At 44.7% G+C, this 19,708-nt stretch overlaps 2 protein-coding genes across 3 annotated transcripts in view; one reads left to right on the forward strand and one right to left on the reverse strand.

Moving 5' to 3' along the window:
• The window catches only part of LOC138637962 (DNA (cytosine-5)-methyltransferase 3A-like), a 51,121-nt gene extending 45,547 nt beyond the window's left edge, over positions 1–5,574 (forward strand). Inside the window, exons 13-14 of the mRNA XM_069726884.1 lie at positions 3,627–3,701; positions 5,468–5,574. Coding sequence (XP_069582985.1) covers positions 3,627–3,701; positions 5,468–5,574 — 182 coding nt within the window. The remainder of the gene's footprint in view (positions 1–3,626; positions 3,702–5,467) is intronic.
• Positions 5,575–7,210: 1,636 nt separating this feature from the next.
• Positions 7,211–19,708, reverse strand: part of LOC138638849 (killer cell lectin-like receptor subfamily B member 1A) — a 61,557-nt gene continuing 49,059 nt past the window's right edge. Inside the window, exons 2-5 of one of the 2 annotated variants that reach the window (XM_069728514.1) lie at positions 9,949–10,033; positions 8,973–9,142; positions 8,656–8,774; positions 7,211–8,020 (exon numbers count right to left, since the gene is read on the reverse strand). In XM_069728514.1, coding sequence (XP_069584615.1) covers positions 7,918–8,020; positions 8,656–8,774; positions 8,973–9,142; positions 9,949–10,033 — 477 coding nt within the window. In that variant the 3' untranslated portion in view covers positions 7,211–7,917. The remainder of the gene's footprint in view (positions 8,021–8,655; positions 8,775–8,972; positions 9,143–9,948; positions 10,034–19,708) is intronic. The other variant, XM_069728515.1, reaches the window with a different exon arrangement.

Below are 19,708 nucleotides of genomic sequence, written 5' to 3' on the forward strand. Positions count from 1 at the left end.
ATGGAGATTATTCTGCGATCATCCACCACTGTTGTCTTCCGTGGGCGCCCAGGTCTTTTTGCATTGATGAGTTCACCAGTGCTTTCTTTCTTTCTCAGGATGGACCAAACTGTAGATTTTGCCACTCCTAATATTGTAGCAATTTCTCGGATGTTTTTTTTTTTGTTTTCACAGCTTTAGGATGGCTTGTTTCACCTGCATGGAGAGCTCCTTTATCGCATGTTTACTTCACAGCAAAACCTTCCAAATGCAGCACCGCACCTCAAATCAACTCCAGTTCTTTTATCTGCTTAATTGAGAATAACATAACGAAGGGATTGCCCACACCTGTCCATGAAATAGCCCTGGAGTCAATTGTCTAATTACTTTTGGTCCCTTTAAAAACAGGGTGGCACATGTTAAGGAGCTGAAACTCCTAAACCCTTCATGCAATATTAATGTAAATACCCTCAAATGAAAGCTGAAAGTCTGAACTTCAACTGCATCTGAATTGTTTTGTTTAAAATTCATTGTGGTAATGTCCATGACCAAAATTAAGAAAATGTTGTCTCTGTCCAAATATATATGGACCTAACTGTATATACTATATACAGGAGGAGATGACATACAGGTATATACAGTACTATATACAGGGGATATGACACACAGGTATATACTATATACAGGGGAGATGACACAGGTATATACTATATACAGGAGATGACACACAGGTATATACTATATACAGGAGGAGATGACACACAGATATATACTATATACAGGAGGAGATGACACACAGGTATATACTATATAAAAGAGGAGATGACACATATGTATATAGAGCGGGAGATGACATACAGCAGGTATATACTATATACAGGGGAGATGACATACAGGTATATACTATATACAGGAGATGACATACAGGTATATACTATATATAGGAGGAGATGACATACAGGTATATAGTATATACAGAAGAGATGACATACAGGTATATACTATATACAGGAGATGACACAATATACAGGAGAAGATGACATACAGCGGGTATATACTATTTACAGGGGGGATGACATACAGGTATATACTATATACAGGAGATGACATACAGGTGTATACTATATATAAGGGAGATGACAAACATGTATATACTGAGGGGAAAATGAGATGTGTGAGGTGAAAATGAGGGGTGTGAGGTGAAAATGAAAAGGTGTGAGTGCAAAATGAGAGGAGTGAGGGAAAATAGTGGAGTGATCGGAAAATGACAGATGTGAGGTCGAAATGACAAGTGTTAGGGGGGAATGAGAGGAGTGAGGGGGAAAATGAGAGATGTGAGAGGCGTGATGGGAAAATAGGAGAAGTGAGGTGCTATAACTAACCACAGATATTTACTATGCCCAGGCAACGCCGGGCTCTTCAGCTAGTATATATATATATATATATATATATTTTTATTTATATTTAATACAGCGCTAGATAGCTTAAAAGCCGGTAATTCAATTGCCGGCTTTTGCTATCTCCTTCCCAAACCCGACAGGATATGACACATGGTTACATACAGTAAACCTTTTTATATCCCTTATTTTTTTACATTTTCTTCATTAGTAATGTTGCAAGTGTATGTGTGCAAAATTTGGCCATTCTAGCTGTTAAAATAAAGGGTTAAATCACGGAAAAAATTGGCGTGGGCTCCCGCGCAATTTTCTCCGCCAGAGTGGTAAAGCCAGTGACTGAGGGCAGATATTAATAGCCTGGAGAGGGTCCATGGTTATTGCCCCCCCCCCCCCCCCAGCTAAAAACATCTGCCCCCAGCCACCCCAGAAAAGGCACATCTGTAAGATGCGCCTATTATGGCACTTGGCCACTCTCTTCCCGCTCCCATGTAGCCGTGGGATATGGGGTAATAAAGGGTTAATGTCACCTTGCTATTGTAAGGTGACATTAAGCCTGGTTAATAATGGAGAGGTGTCAATAAGACACCCATCCATTATTAATCCAATAGTAGTAAATGGTTAATAAAACACGCACATTAGGAAAAAAGTATTTTATTGAAATAAAGACACAGTGTGTTGTAATAGTTTATTATACTCTCAATCCAATAGAAGACCCTTGTCACCTGAAATAAAGTTAAAATAAAAAAATCAACAATATCCCAAACCTTCCGTCGTTCAGTCTTGCCCCACGCTGTAAATCCATCTGAAGAGGTTAAATAATTTTACAAGCAGGAGCCTGCTAATTCAGCCGCCCCTGCCTGTAAAAACTGGGGAATAAATGGAATGCAGGGGAATGTAGCTACCTAGACTTGCGGTGCTGCGCCCCCTGCTGGCATAACCTCAGATAAACTCGAGCGTGGGAATTTTTCTGATAATTTTCTCACGCTCGAGTTCATTTGAGGTTATGCCAGCAGGGGGTAAATAGTGTAATTCTATTTTCTCCAATCCCCTCTACAACAGCACCACAGGAGAAATACCAAACAATAACGCTAGGGAGGGACAATTGCCTTAAGAAGTTTCTATCAAAAGGCTAAATCTCTATTGGACATCAAATCTAATCTATAATGCTTCAAGAAGGTATGGACCGAAGACCAGGAGCAGGTCGGCAAATCTGCTCGATGGAGGTATTAACCCTCTTGGCCCAGGAAATTGACATAGCTCTGGTGAATGAGCTTTCAGTGACTCTGGCGATTCTGGCTCTTATACGATTGACAGATTGCTATCTTAATCCAGTTCGCAAAAGTATGTTTTGGAGATCTTCATCCCTTTACTCTGTCCACAATATTGTACAAAAAGATCTTGATCTTTTCTCCGGGCCTCTGTTTGTGATAGATAGATAGTAGAGAATAGCTCTCTGGATATCCAAAGCATGAAATTATTCTTCTCTGCTATTTGTTAGATTTTGACAAAAGGAAGGGAGGACTATCAGTTGAGACATATTATTATAGCGCCATTTATTCCATGGCGTGTTACATGTGAAAAAGGGTATGCCTAATAAAAACAAGTACAATAGTCTTGCTTTAGCGTAGCAACCGAGGGGGGCAGAGGGGAGCAGTTGCCCCGGGCCCCACGCTCTGAGGGGGCCCATCCGGAGCTAGGCTACTCTAACTGTAGCGGCTGTTAGAAAGTCACAACATGAGGGGATTGCCTGTTTGTTTGGAAATCCCCGCATGCGTTGTGGCTGTCTAACTGACACAAAACATGCAGCCGCAGAGACTCTAGCTGAGCACGCTCAAGATACTAGGATAACACATCATCCGAGCACCTTTGCGCATCACTACTTGCCACCCTAGGGATACCAGAATTTGGAGAGTTGTTTGAAGATGGTCTTCAAGTTGCTGAACAGAGTGAGCTGTTAAGAAATAGTCCACTTAGTGGACAATCTACCATGACCTTTGTAAGTAGTTGAGGAGCCCAAAAAGGACAGACCTAGAATTGGAAGTGACGGACCTTCTGTCCTTGTGTGACTGCAAATCTCAGGAATCTCCGATAAGTTGGATGTATGGTAACTTGGTACTATGTAGAGTGATGATTGCCATGACAAAATATTTCCCCATCAGTGGAACCATAGATCTTTTTGTATGAAACATGGTGGTTCAGAAGTTTTAGATTTATGATAATCTTATAAGCTTCTGTTGGTTTTCTTATTAGAAGAAAATGAGGATAGTGGCCCTGTCCCTGTCCCATTACTAGAACTGAGTAAAGCGGTGGTTGTCATGGACAGTTGTAAGTATAGGGCAGATATAATACGCCAACTAGATGATCAGTTAGTTTATGAGAAATTACCCTGTGATCTCACTATCCGTTTTCAATAGGAATTGCAGTTTCTGGTCACTGACTCCCTACACAATGACTCAGTGACCATAAGCTGTCAGCATACCTTATAGATGATACTCCCATCATACCAGTACTATATGTACTCCCTAAAATACATAAAAATGTGTTGAATCCCCCAGATGCCCTATTGTATCTGGGAAGGGTTCCCTTTTCAATAAGACTGCTAGTTTTTTAGATCGGGTTCTACGTAGTTTTGCTACTGCTGCCTGTTCCTATATCAGGAATACCAACATTTTGGCTTCATTTTATGTTGTTTCATTGTATACGTCGATTGAACATGACAAAGGACTCTAGGCTGTGGCCGATGTGCTATCAGGCTTGGATATGGCCCCAGATTGTGCACAGCTTGTCCTCACGCTGCTTGAGACCATCTTCGGGAGGAATTATTTCCTCTTTGGGTATGATTACTACTTGCAGATACAGGGTACCGTCATGGAGTCCAAAGTGGACCCAACTTATGCTAACATCTATATGGTGATATTCGACAACAGGCATGTATACAGCTCCACCTTCTGGAATCATGTCCGAGCCTGGTGGTGCTACATTGATGACATCTTTCTAGTGTGGGATGGTTCCTTTGATGAGCTTCTTGCCTTTCAGTTGGAACTTAACCAAATACATCTTGAGTTACAATTTACCATGACACATTCGACGTGCCAAGTGCAGTTTCTCGACACTTTTGTGTATAAGAATTATGATACTTTGAATACTGATCTATTTGTGAAAAGTACAGATAGAAATAGCTTGCTTCATTATAACAGTAATCATCCATGGAGAATGGTGAGTTCTCTTCTGTGGAGCCAAATGAGAGTACAGAGGATTGTGTCATGTGAGGAGAAACTTGATTTAGGGGTTAGAGGGCATGTGTCAAAAATTTATAAGGAGAGGTTACTCCAGGAGTGAGGTGTTAAGGTACAAAGATAAGGCATTAAAACTGACACTGGAAGAAACACCCAATGGGACACTTACGAGATGGACTGTAAAACATATTCCATACATATTGCTCAGCGAGCAAACAAATCGAGGGTATCGTAAAGAAGTACTAGTCCCTGTTACATTAGGGCCTACCATCTATTCCGGAATTCACCTCGCAACCGATTCTGTCAGAGATTCTTTTCATCACCCCCATACGGGTAAAAAAAAAAATTCATTGATAGAAAGATACACATGTGCTTCCTGTTTTGTAGTATATCTGATTGTATGTCCCTGTGGGTTGGTGTATGTAGGTGAGACCACGATGGAGGTCAGTGCCCCCACCAGTAAGCACAAAAGTACTATTAGAACGGGATTAACAGAATTATCGGTTCCTAAACACTTTTTTGATAATAGACACTCGGTGAATCAATTAAGATTTCGAGTCATTATATAAACTATGTAATTTATGTCTGGGGGCTGTGCTTCTGTGGTGGTTGGTGCAGACGGTGTGTCCACACTATATAAGCCAGCCCTTTGTGATATCCTGTATATTTGATAAAGACCTGCCTCTATAGGTCGAAATGTTGTATTTTCATGGTAGAATAAAGCTTCTTTGAATTTTTTTTTACCTGGCTTGGACGCTGTTCTCATTTACCTTTGTACTGGGGGTTTGGGCCTGCAATGAACGAGAGGATCTTCTAAGGATTTTCGGTTTGGATAATGATTTTTTTTTTTCTTAGTCGATGCCATTGTTAGTAGATCATCCAGTGCTGGACCGAAAACATATTCCCTCCTGAATGGAATGGAGCAAAGCTTGGATTTGGAAAAATATCTCCGCTCTCCTTAAGGTGTTTAAGAAAACTGAAGATCTTGTTCCTATCTTGACGGATTCCACTGAAGTATCTGCTAGGAATCCTGCTGATTTTTGTAGCCAAGGTAAGGAGGCCAGTTGGTCCTCAGGAGTGCCACCACTGAGATGATCTTCCAGCTGATTTAACCAACAGAACATGGATCTTGCTACAGATGTTGAAATCACAATCTTTAGTGAAGCCGCCAATGTCTCCCAAGGCTTCCTTAATAAAACCATCCATTGTCTGGTCCCTCAGATCTTTATGCTGAGAGGAGTCCTCAAATGGTAAGGTAGTCTTCTTTGCCGCCCTAGCTACTTCAATATCCACTTTTATAATTTCAGACCAACATTTGGTTGTCGTCCTCTAGAGGAAATCTATCCTTCATTTTCCCAACTTCCTTGTTTACTTTAACCCTCCAAAAATGTCACCTTGGACGATTCGGGTAGTCTAGTCTTTTTCCTCTACTTCCATTGTATTCCTCAAAGCCGACACAGCTCCTCCATATCTTGAGGAAAAACACTTTAGATCTCTGTTCTACATTTCTATTCGAGCTTAATGCTCCTTCATCCAGCCATTCGTCAGAGATAGAGACATTTGCTTCGGAGTCAGAACTATCCCTTGGATTGTACTTTCTCTTGTTAGCCAATGACTGGCTCATAGAGAGAGATTGAAAAAAAACAACAACAAAAAACAGGTTACGGAACACAATTTCCAGCTGTACCATTCCCCAACTTCTTCCATGCTGGAAGGCTGTTCCTCTTTTATAATCTTCTCTGTACACCTTTGGCACAGTGTTTTTTGTTTTTTTTATGGGCAGAGGGGGGACTTTTTAGAACAAATGACAGCTGTGCAGTTCATAGTTTTCTCCCTCACTCTCGGTGGTGGATCCTTGTCCCGCTGAAACAAAGAGGGGAAATGACCCAAAAGAGTGGAAACTTTCCCATACCAGAAACACTAAGTGGGCCAGGGTTCACGCTGAGCTTTGCAGATGAGGAGTGACGTCATGAGTGAAAGACCCTGGGAGCTTCTAGTACTTTCTGTATGCGTGCGTCACATGCCAACATTGAGGGAAGGAGGAAGAATAACGCTGAGGAGCTATGGGAGGACCTCAGGCTGACACCACTCAGCATTGCCCTGGAGCACAGGAGAGTTCCCGCTCCAGAATGGTACGAGAGCCGCATGAAGAGGAAGGCAGCGGGATCGACCTCTGTAGCCCGGCTTAGCACAGGCAAATTCCGAGGCGACAGCCTACCGGCCACAGCACATCTCTTCACGCCCCTAGGATAGAAGGTGAGGAGAGGCTATTTAAACCTCTGTGTTTCCTGTCTCTCCTGATTAGGATGTGGAGGAGGCTTCCTCCTGTGCTCCTGTCGTGGATGGGATTGGAGGGAAAAAAAAAAAAGCAATTTCAACTTTTTTTATTTTATAGCTTTTATATTAAAAATATTCTGGTGACCCGATTCTCCAGGTCAGTAACAATACGACGATACCAGACACGTCTACCCTCCTAGTATAAACTCTGCAGCTCTATTTCTGTCACAATTGCCCTCTGAAGTTCACGCCTGTGTAAGGGTCCACACCCCACGGCCATACAGATATCAGGCACTCAGAGAAACAGACGAGACTCGAGAGCAAAAGTGTAAAATGTGCATGGACCATTTATTACAGGATTCAGAAATGGTGCAGAATTGATAATCACAGGACGAGATCTGCAGCGGGATCAGCACGGCCCAGAGATAGCAGCAGTAGGGGTAAAAGAGGATGGCCAGACTGGAGGCCAAACATGAGGGCATGACCAGGCCTCATTTATATTGATCACTTCTGGAATTGTTACATTTTATATATAAAAGTATAAAAATAGAAAATTTATATAAAAATTTGATTGTACAGATGTTAAATCCACAGTGATCGGCTCCTGGATCAGCCTACGAAAGCAAAGCAATTCCATACACCTTTTGCTTGTATAAAACCAGCATAAAAGCTTTGCTGGAGGGGCTTTCATTTCTTGCATGCGGTTTTACATTTTTCCAAGCCCCATTGATGAGTTAAAAGCAAAATTTCAAAAACACTCGAAGCACTCAAAATAGCAAAATCTGATTATTGCAAAATTCTACATTTATAGCGGCGGGGAGAAGACCCTGTACACATGAGGTGGTCCGGCAGCGACGACACCTGGAGACACAATGCAACCCTGCAAAGACGACAGTATGAAGCACTGCATCAATGACGCCTGGAGGCACCAGGCGACTCTGCAGCAACAACGATATGGACATCTTGCAGCAGTAGCACCCGAAGACACCAGGTGACCCTGCAGCGACACCACCCAGGTACTGGGGCAACTAAAGGAACTTGACACAGATCCAATGTCTTGAAGTGGAGCAGTCCAGAGCCACATATTCTCCAGAATTAACACAGCTGCAGCTCATCTTTGGGTGATCATGCCTACGAGACACAGAAAAAGGGGTCAAGAACACAACATATACCATTACGATGTACCACAGCAGACATTACAAACACTAGTGCGTGTGTTTAAGATGAGGAGTGAGGGCTCCCGGCTGGGAGCCATAGTTAGGGCCAGAGCTCCCATGGCTGGGAGCCACAGCTAGGGCCAGAGCCAGGGCCGGGACGCTCCCGGCTGGGAGCCAGGGCCAGAGTGCCCCTGGCTGGGAGCCATAGCTAGGGCCAGAGTGCCCCAAGCTGGGAGCCATAGTTAGGGCCAGAGTGCCCCTGGCTGGGAGCCATAGTTAGGGACAGAGTGCCCCTGGCTGGGAGCCATAGTTAGGGCCAGAGTGCCCCTGGCTGGGAGCCATAGCTAGGGCAGAGTGCCCCAAGCTGGGAGCCATAGTTAGGGCCAGAGTGCCCCTGGCTGGGAGCCATAGTTAGGGCCAGAGTGCCCCTGGCTGGGAGCCATAGTTAGGGCCAGAGTGCCCCTGGCTGGGAGCCATAGTTAGGGCCAGCGCGCTCCTCGCTGGGATTTATCACATCAATAATAGTCTGATGTGCTTCTCTGCTGGTGGAGAAACAGCTGGAGCGGTGGTTCAGTTACCCCAGATACATCTCACTACATTGTTACTCACTTTATTGGCCAAGGCCACACGGATCCATTCAGCTGCTTCCACTCCAAAGAATCTGTGTCCTTATTCAAACCGATCCAATAGTCGTTGCCGACCAGATTATGGAGCGACCCGATCTCCTGCTGAAACATGATGAGGAGGCTCGTCATATAGAGGGTCCAGGAAAATGGGACCAAGAACCCAGACAAGGACAAAGTGGATCCAACTCTCTTCCCCCAATAGAGCGGTCAGGGGATCTTTAAGTGCAGATTGGGGTCTGTTTGGAGGAACATTTCCCAGTGTACCCCCAGCCCAGTCCCTTCTTTAGATGTTCTGATTACCTGGGTCTCGTTGCCCGCGGGCAGCAGCGTTCCTCCGTCTGACTTGCAGAATTCCAGGCTGGAATTCCAGTCCTTGGTTGCTTGTGATACAAAGAAGCATTTCTCATTGGATCTTGTCCACTTATTGGGACAGGTGGGATGGACTGGAGGACAGGTCCTCAACAGATAAACTGGAAGGAGAAAGAGCGAGAGATTAATACAAATCTTCTACGCCACGTATCTCAGACAGAGCAACACAGATACTATTAAATACCCCACATATTTCTAAAAGAGCATTAGTCCCCAGTACAGCAGGGAGCAAACACTGCACCAGGATGTGACTCCGCTCCAGTAATAAGCCCCCCACACCATGTAGTGGTAACAGATCTACATGGCAGCCAGACAGGACATGGGGACAGCAACTCAGATAAATGTGCTCGCCATTGACTTCTGCTGCAAAAAGTATCCACCTTCTTCATTCCCAGGGTTCTTGCTATCATCTAGCAGCTTTATTTTTTCCTTGCGAATTTAAAGACATCCCTCAACCCCCGACCCCCAAATCTGCAGCACGTCCATTCTTTCACCATTTTTTACCCAAGTAAATGGGGGAAAAGTAAAAAACGCATTAAACATGTGAGTATTTGCAGTAGATCTTTCTGCATCCAAAACCAAGAGTGTGCACATACCCTTATCTCAGACGCGGCAGCAACCATACAAAACCAGGACTTGCCTTTTTTTTATATAATGATTATCAGCAGTACTGTCCCCTCATATCCTGCAGTAGCAGCCTCTGGTCTGTGCACACAGGGATCTTATATAGATATGTTCCTTCAGCCATAAGCGGTCCCTCAATGAGAACGGGTCCTAAACATAAGCCGGTGGTGAAAAGTCCCACAAAGCCCCGGCACAGATCTCATGTCCAGGGGCCATATTAGATTTCCAGCTCTGAAGACGCCTTCATTCTTACATGTAAAACATTTTATAGTAAGTTTCTCACCAGTAGAGAGAACTATTAGTCCACCCACGAGGAAACAAGTGATCGGCACTGAATACTTCTGGATCCAAGACTTCACACACCGAGACTGAAGAGAGAAGAGAAACGTGGTGAAAACACCGAAGATACATGGACCAGACGGACGTACAGCGGAGGATGACCCCTGACTATCATCACTGTAGCGGGAACGTCCTGTTCTCCTAACCTCAGGATCTCCGCTTGCAGTCAGTATATAAGAACATTAGTTCTGTACAGGCAGAGAACCTGCAGGGAATCTCCACATACTATGACTGACGGGAGAAGACCCCCTATAGGACTGGTGGGGGAAGACAAGAGTGGCAGGAGAAGACACGTGCGCACCCTGCCATCCATTACACACAGGACTGGCAGGCAGAGACCCCAACTACAGCACTGGTGGGAGAGACAAGAGTGGCAGGAGAAGAGAAGACATCTAGCAGGTTGGAGCCAGGGGAAAAATGGCCTCACAATTAACTCTGACAGTCCGGGTAGCAATCAAACAACAATTACTTACACATTGCCGTAAGTAAACTACTTATCTGCTCTAGACCATAAATAAAACTCAACGTTTCTATTAATTGTGTTCTCTGACTTATTCGCTATTCGCAACACAATTAAAGTCACCGTGGGACTGATCATCTAGAAACTCGCTAATTTTTCCTGGTTTAAATTAACCATTGAACATGTTCTGCCTCGACATCACTAACAACTCTCGACAGGTTTCGCCTTCTGGCTTCATCAGGGGAATATGTCCATAATGAGTCGCAAGACAGATAGAAATGATTGATAAAAGCGATTTGTGAACTCACTCTTTTAGTTACCAATAAATATTGTTACAAACACCCATGGCTATAGCAAACCTCATTAACACTGCAGTTACCTTACCCAGAGAGCCATGTTTGCAGCAGCAATAAAATGTTTGATGTTCATCTCCTCGGCACATGGGATGGAGCTTCTGGCGCTGTTTTTTTCTTTACAATTTCACTTTGATTCCACACACCCCCTTTGTTTTTCATTACATTTTTATGGTGAAAATGAATCTCCACACTGATCCTACACCAATTACCAGATCAATGCCTCTTCCAACCACAGCACAACTTTGGCAGGTGCTAGTCGTGGGACCGGAAGACATCATATGATCATATATCTTATATATTCCCCCTCCAACTGGCTGTCATTTACCGCCCCCCAGGGCCAGCCACCCCCTTCTTTGACCACTTTACCACCTGGCTACTTAATTTCCTCTCCGCTGACATCCCCACTATCATCTTGGGTGACTTCAACATCCCCATTGACACTTCCCTCTCAGCTGCCACTAAACTTCTATCTCTCACTTCCTCCTTCGGCCTCACTCAATGGTCTTCAACAGCCACCCACAAAGATGGCCACACCCTGGACCTCATCTTCACCCACCTCTGCTCCCTATCTAACCTCTAACTCACCTCTTCCCGACTACTACCTATTCACATTCTCTGCCCTCTCCACTCCTTGTCTGCAATCCCCAACCCACAAACTTGCACACCCTCGCAGAAATCTTAAAACACCTCGATCTACACTCTCTCTGAATCCCTTCCCCCTCTTACAGAAATAAGTTCCCTACACAATAAGGATGCCGCTGCCGCTCTAAACACCACAATAGTTGCAGCTTTGGAATCTGTTGCCCCTCTCACACATACCAAATCTCGCAAAATCAATAGACAGCCCTGGCACACCAGCCTGACCAAAGAACTGAGGCGAGCTTCCAGGGCTGCAGAGCAGAGATGAAAAAGATTCCACTCTAACGAGCACTTCATTGCATTCAAACAGTCCTTCACTTCTTTCAAGACCACACTCATCACAGCTAAACAAACCTACTTCTCATCTCTCATATCCTCCCTGTCTCACAACCCTAAACAGTTATTCAACACCTTCAATTCTCTCCTTCGTCCCCCAGCACCTCCTCCCTCCCCACTTATCTCAGCTGAAAGTCTTTGCCTCATTTTTCAAGCAGAAGATTGAGAACATCAGAGACAGTTTTGGTCGACAACCCTCAGAGCCCTTCCCCCCATCTGCCCAGCCCTCCACCTCGTAAACCAACTTCTCCACCATTACAGAAGATCGACTCTCCACTCTACTCTCAAGATCACATCTCACCACCTGTGCACTTGACACGATCCCATCCCACTTAATCCCAAACCTCTCCATAGTCTTCATCCTCCTCCATAGTCTTCAACCTATCACTAAAAACTGGTGTTTTCCCCTCAAGCTTTAAACATGCCTCTATCACACCTATCATCAAAAAGCCTTCTCTTGACCCATCCTCTGTATCTAGCTATTGCCCTATATCACTTCTCCCCTATGCCTCAAAACTACTGGAACACCACGTCTATCTTGAACTGTCCTCCCATATCTCTCCCTGCTCCCTCTTCGACCGCTTACAATCTGGCTTCAGGCCACACCACTCCACTGAAACTGCCCTAAGGTCACCAATGACCTTTTAACCGCCAAGAACAAACACCACTACTCTGTCCTCCTCCTCCTGGACCTGTCCTCTGCCTTTGACACAGTGGACCATTCCCTGTTATTACAGACCCTCTCATCCCTTGGCATCACAGACTTGGCCCTATCCTGGATCTCGTCATACCTAACAGACCGGACATTCAGCGTCTCCCACTCACACACCACCTCCTCACCTCGCCCCCTATCTGTCGGAATCCCTCAAGGTTCAGTCCTAGGGCCCCTGCTCTTCTCCATTTACACCTTTGGCCTGGGACAGCTCATAGAATCTCACGGTTCTCAGTATCATCTCTATGCTGATGACACACAGATCTACATCTCTGGACCAGATATCACCACCCTACTAACCAGAAACCCTCAATGTCTGTCTCCTATTTCATCCTTCTCCGCTAAATTTCTAACACTTAACATGGACAAAACAGAATTCATCACACCCCCCATCTCACGCGACCCCCCCCCCCCCCCAACAGACCTATCCATTACAGTAAACGGCTGCCCACTCTCCCCAGTTCCACAAGCTCGGTGCCTCGGGGTAATCCTTGACACTGATCCGTCCTTCAAACCACATATCCAATTTCTACTCCCCTCTTTTCTCCTCTTCCCATAATCGTATACAAGATTTCTCTCGTGCATCCCCCATATCTCTGGAACTCTCTACGACAACATATCACTCTCGCCTATCATCGAAACCTTCAAAAAGAACCTTAAGACCTACCCCTTCCAGCAAGCCTACAACCTGCAGTAACCACCGATCAACTAAACCGCTGCACGACCAGCTCTACCCTCGCCTACTGTATCCTCACCCATCTCTTGTAGATTAACAATAATCTAATGATATGTTTGGCCAGCATAGATCTAGTGACAGGTTCCCTTTAAATCATAGGGAAGAGCATTTACAAGGTACCGTGCCCCGATCAGAGCACACTTCCGCTGCGCAGCTCCCTGTCCCTCTCCCCACTGACACCAATCTATGATCAGGAAAGACTGAGTGAGACCGGTATAATACAGGTTAGGGAAACTTCTGCCCACTTAAGGGTTGCATAATGATACTTAGTGGTATTTTGATTTTTCTGGACCCCACATCAGAATCAGAGAGGGACCCACCCTATCACCAGACGGGAAGCAAAGAGCAAAAAAATAAAGGCAACGGTCACTTCCTCCAATGTGGTTTACAAGTAGGAGTCACCTACATCTATCATTCTTATTTGTTACACATTCACTCACGCTTCAATCAGAAGATATAGACTTAAAACCTTAACCGCCATAAGACGAGGGAAGGAATAAGTAGGTATGCCATCATGGGTTTCAGGAAAATCAAATTACTGGTAAGTCATCATCCACCTCCATCACATCAGAACAGATCAAAGGAATCTTCTAATAGGGAGGGAGCATCCCTGTAAGATCTCACCCCCAATATCCTGGTTCAACGGATAGAGCTTATAGAAGTTGTCCACGACTTTCCCATTGATGGCCTCTCTTTAGGATAGGTCATCAATGTCTGGTTGGTGGAGGTGTGGGCGTCCCTGACGATCAGCTGTTGAAGTGTTGTCGTCTGGAACTGCCCGGTTAATCTCGGTCAACGATACAGTGGCCGCAGACAGGTACTGCCCCTTGTTCAATTCCATAGGGGACGGACTTACAGCCAGCCACAAACCACTATTCCGTCAGTGCTGTGCTGTACCTTTACTGGGCGGTTTCGGTGTCCGCCAACAGAACAACTGAGTGGTGGGAGTGCCATGTGTCGGACCCCCACTGATCAGACATCGATGACCTATTCTAAAGGATAGGCCAATCAATATTAAAATCGTTAACCTCTTTAATGATCGTGAAATAAATGTAATTGAATAAAATAGTGAAAGTTCTCGATATTATTCCACAAAGACAATAACTTTCGATTCTGAGTTCTGACAAAGTTCCAACAAACTCACTGGAGTGATTTGAACAGGTTACAACATCCAGACCTGTGACAAAAGGGAAGGATCTATATTTTCCTTATATTTATGCTTGTAATCTTCCTGGATTTCATTAAATATTCTGTACTTGTTTAACCACTTAACCCGACAACTGAAGTATTTAGGATCTGATTCCAAGACTTAGCATGTTAATGAAAGCAGAAGAACATGGCCAGCTTACCAAGGCCCAGAATAGGGTTTCAAGTGGGGTGACAGGCCCAACAACTGCACCTGGTCAAAAATTAACAATCCAAACATCATTGTCATTTCTAGATTAAAAGTAGCGTCACGGGTTTACGGCGATAGGAACCAAAACACTGCAGCATCTGATTTCTCCTACTCTTGCACTAATTAGAAGCACTTCACCTTCATATTATACAATGCAAGTTTCTTTTAGCAGTGCAGGGGTTAATCTGCCCAGCTGAGAGCTCCTGGAAGCTTTCCTGCATCAAGCCTCAGCTGTGCACTGTTACCACTGCCATATAAACGGAGTACTGGCTAGCACTCGTTGTCAGAGCTAGCTTATGCGGCATGGCTGGAGGTTGTTGGTGGTTATTGCAGAAGGTGTTTGGTGTATTTATCTGAGACTGTTGTGTGGTTAAGTTTGTGTGCCAATACTCTCCTCCTACTACTTTGGTTTTACACCAGCATCCACTCCCTGGGTGTTTATGCGTGTGTTTTTATGACTGGTATTTTCCTTTATCCCCATTCCTATTACCTTGTTAGTCTGGTTGGTGTATTATGGTACACTACTACTCCCCTCTTCCCTGGGTAGCGTAAGGGTACACGCTGAGGGCAGAATCAGGAGCTAAGGCAAGGTACGTGGCCTCAGCATCTTCACCATTAGAAGTGACCCAGAGAACAGGGTGAGCTAGGGTGCACCTAGTGTTAGGGACCAGGAAAGAGTCCCTGGTCCTGGGACAGTCGACAGTTAAGACATTAGCTCTGACCAAAAGTTTTTTTTTTGTTTTAATCAATTATGGATCCTATCACTGCTCTGACAGGGCAACTGTAGAAGCTCAGCCTGGAGGTGGCAAATCTGTGCTCTCTCGTTTTCCAGCACCCAAACACATCAGGTTTAGGGACTGTGACACCCAGTCAACCCTTAGTGGAGCCCAAGATCGTTTTGCCTGACCAGCCTGTGGTTTTCAGGGAGGCCTGCAAGCTATACTTCAGGTTACGCAGGAACCGAGGAGCAAAGGGTGAAGATAATAGGTATTAGTCCTACCGGTAATTATGTTTCCAGGAGTCCATATTGACAGCACCCTGGAGGACGTCCTTCTCCTCCTTGCTGGGACAGGAAACACACGAGAGTTCAAATACCCGGTACCTCCCACCAATCCTCAATGTTGTAACAAGAACCAACTCATGGAATAATGCAAATAAACATTTAATGTTCAAATCACATTACAAAAATAGTATATAAACATAACTCTGAATATATCTGAATTTTATGACATATATGGGGGGGGAACTACCGGTGCTGTCAGTATGGACTCCTGGAAACATAATTACCGGTAGGACTAATACCTATTTTCCAGGACGTCCCTCCTGACAGCATCCTGGAGAGTACCAAAGCACCTCCTTAGGTTGGGACTACCGCTTGGAGGACTTTCCTCCCGAAAGCCGTGTGCTGACCGGACATAACATCAAGCTTATAATGTTTGCAGAAAGTGTCAGTTCTGGCCCATGTTGCGGCTTTACAAATCTGCTCTACAGAAGCTCCCGCACGCTCTGCCCAAGAGGCAGACACCACACGGTAGAATGGGCTTTTAAACCTGCAGGAGGGGACAAGCCCTCAGACTGATAGGCATCTGAGATCACGGCAGTGATCCAACGAGCAATTGAAGCCTTAGTGGCCTTCTTACCCCTATTCTTTCCCCCGAAAAGAATAAAAAGGTTTGGGTCTATACACCAAGAGTCTATACACCCTTTCTTTTTCTTAAGAGGGGTTATTACAGAAGGAAGGGAGTGTAATTTCTTAATTCCTATTTTTAATAGAGACTACCTTTGGTATAAAAGCTGGATCTAATTTTAAGATTAGGTTATCTTCACTAATCTGTAGATAAGGATCCCTGATACATAGAGTCTGAATCTCTCCAACCCCCTTGGCTGTAGTGATCGCCACTAAGAAAGCCATTTTTCGAGTGAGAATAGATATAGGCATATCAGCCCTTGAAGCATAAACACCTTTACATAGTGCCTTAAGGACAAGGTTAAGGTCCCAGGATGGGGACAACTGTCTAATGGTGGGACGCATTCTCAGAGTGGCCCGAACAAATCTTATTATCCATGGGTGAGACGCTAAAGGGTAGTCTAGAAAGGAGCTTAGCGCTGACACCTGGACCTTTAATGTACTAGGTCGAAGACCCATGTTAAACCCTTTCTGTAGAAAATCCAAGATACCAGGGATGTTCGGTGAGCCTGATACAACGTCGGACCTGCCACTTTCTAGACAAAACCATTTCCAGATCTTCTGGTAAATAGCAGATGTAACAGGCCTTCTACTACTCTGGATAGTAGATATGACCTGGTGTGACAGGCCTTTTGATTTCAGGATGACCCTTTCAGGATCCAGGCTGAAAGACAGAGTCTGCTTGGATCTGGATGATACACTGGACCCTGGTGAATGACTCTCACTCTGATAGGCAATATCACTGGATTGTCGATTGCTAGAGTCCCCAGCACAGGAAACCAGCTTCGTCTTGGCCAATACGGGACGACTAGTATGACCGATAATAACCAACAAAAAGCGGACTTATATCTCATTAGCTGCAAGAAGAGAACCATATATAAAAACACATTTCTTTATTTTGAAAATTAAAATCCACAAGGCAGAAAAAAAACATCACAAAAACAGAGTGTGTAGAAGGACACGATACATAGCATTCCATATAAACATATAGCAGCATTCAGGAATATACTTTCACTTTAGGTGGAATAATATCATGTACTATTTTAATTTATTAATAAAGGTTAAATAACCATATCAGTACATCCACTATATATAATCTGGTATAAAGTATTGCATTTTTTTTTTATTTAGGTCCCATTAAAGGTCATCTATTTTTGCAAAGTGCATATCATTAGGGGTAACATTAATCCCAGATATTATGCCATTACAGTACCATATACTATGTATACACCATGCATAGAGAATAACTCATAATAACCAGATCCTATGTAATAAAAGCCATTCCGGGTTCTGTATAAGGTATACCAATCACATGCAGAGTAATAAATACCTGAGACAAGTTGTGACCCAGAGGACCAAATAAAGTGCAAGGTGCCAACTGTACGTGCCTTCCTGATGCAGTAACTTGATGCTCCAGTAGATACCTGACCCAAGTCTGAATTATCCTTCGCTTGACCTCCGGTAAGCAGGATATTCTGTGACTGGAGTCCAAATGCACTCCCAGGACGGTCTTCCTTTGTTCTGGTAGATCGGATTTCTGCCGGTTTAGAACCCAACCGAGATGCTCCATCACTGCGATTGTTCGATCTCTGTGATCTTCCAGGAGTTCCACTGAATCTGCCACAAGAAGGAAGTCATCCAGGTACGGAATTATTATGATGCCCTGTTTCCTCAGAAAGGCCACCATCTCTGATACAAGTTTTGTAAAAATATGAGGAGCAGAAGCCAGCCCGAAGGGAAGGCCCTGAAATTGATAGTGGCAGGTCCGGGTTGGCAGAGCTACTGCGAACCTCAGCAGGTTCTGAGACAAAGGATGTATTTGAACCTGATAGTAGGCCTTCTTTAGATCGATTGTGCACATGAAAGCATTTTGATTTATTAGCTTAATTGCTGAACGGATAGATTCCATGTGGAACCTTTTGTATCTCACCCAGGCATTTAACGGCTTTAGATTTATTATTGTGCGAGTGTTGCCCGATCGCCGTGTGATAGTGAATAGGGAGGAATAGTGACCCTTTCCTATCTCTGAGTGAGGAACTGGAATAATTACCTCGGTCCTGATCATATCTCGTAAATCCAATATTATAGCCGAGTCTGCTGTGACGATAGTTGCAAAGTACCTTTCTGAGGGAGGAGCGTAGAGTTCTATGCTGTAACCCTCGGCAACAGTGCTGAGAGCCCACTGAGTAATCTGAGCCCAGTTTCGTGCGAACCTTTAAAGCCTACCCCCGATGCCAGTGGCATCATAGTGACTTATTTTTGTAGGATGGGCTAAAGAAGGAACCTCTGTTTCTGTTACCCTGTCCACGGGAGCCTCTGTAGGATCCTCTGTTGCACCGACCCTGACCTTTGGGATCGAACTGCTTTCTAGAGAAGAAACCTCTCCTAAAGGACTGGGAACGTTTAGGCCTGTCCTCGGGAAATCCTTTCTTTTTATCACTGGCTGACTCAAGGATAGAGTCCAAAGCAGGTCCAAACACCCTCTGCCCTGAGAATGGAATAGAGCAGAGTTTGGATTTAGAGGCGTTGTCACCAGACCATGACCTCAACCACACAGCCCTCCTAGCCGCATTCGATAGAGAACTATTACGTGCTGAAAACCTGACAGATTCAGCTGTCATATCCGACAAGAAAGCCATTGCTGACTTCATTATTGGAAGGGAATGTAGTATATCTGATCTAGGGGTCTTATTGGATAACTGCTCTTCCAACTGCCCCATCCATAAATACATCGACCTGGCCACCGAAGTGGCTGCAATATTTGTTCCAATCAGGGCTGCAGACCTGCAGAAGCTTCCCAAGCCCTCTTAAGGAGGATGTCAGCCTTCCTATCCATAGGGTCATGAAGACTAGAGGAGTCCTCGAACGGTATAGCAGTCTTTTTAGTGACTTTTGCCACAGGAACGTCAATCTTAGGGACCTCCTCCCATAACTTGACTTCCTCAGAGTCAAAAGGTAGGCGACTTTTAAAGTCCCGGGATAGCACCAAACGGCGTTCGGCCTCCTTCCATTCCTCTAGGACCATAGCTTTGATACGATCACTTATAGGAAACAGTCAGGTTTCATGCCACAAGTCCCCCAAACATCAAGTCCTGTCTGGACTGTGGTTTAGAAGTATCTTCAATCTGCATCATATTTCTAACAGCCTGGACCAGTTCATCTGTCTCTTCAGACTGGAAGAGATACTTCCTAGCTCGATCCTGATTCTCCACAGGTATTTCTCCCTCTTCTTCTGAAAGCAAGTCCCTGAGCTCGGAATCTTCATCCGAAGAATACTCAGGCTCCCCCTGGGTTTCCTCCCGCCTGGGATGCTTACGTCCAGCTATGGGACTGGCGGGCCGGCACTACTGCGAAAGGCTGGATATAGAAGCCTGCACCTCTT

The sequence above is a fragment of the Ranitomeya imitator genome, chromosome 5 (genome assembly GCF_032444005.1).
Source record: "Ranitomeya imitator isolate aRanImi1 chromosome 5, aRanImi1.pri, whole genome shotgun sequence".
In the NCBI taxonomy this organism is placed as follows: domain Eukaryota; kingdom Metazoa; phylum Chordata; class Amphibia; order Anura; family Dendrobatidae; genus Ranitomeya; species Ranitomeya imitator.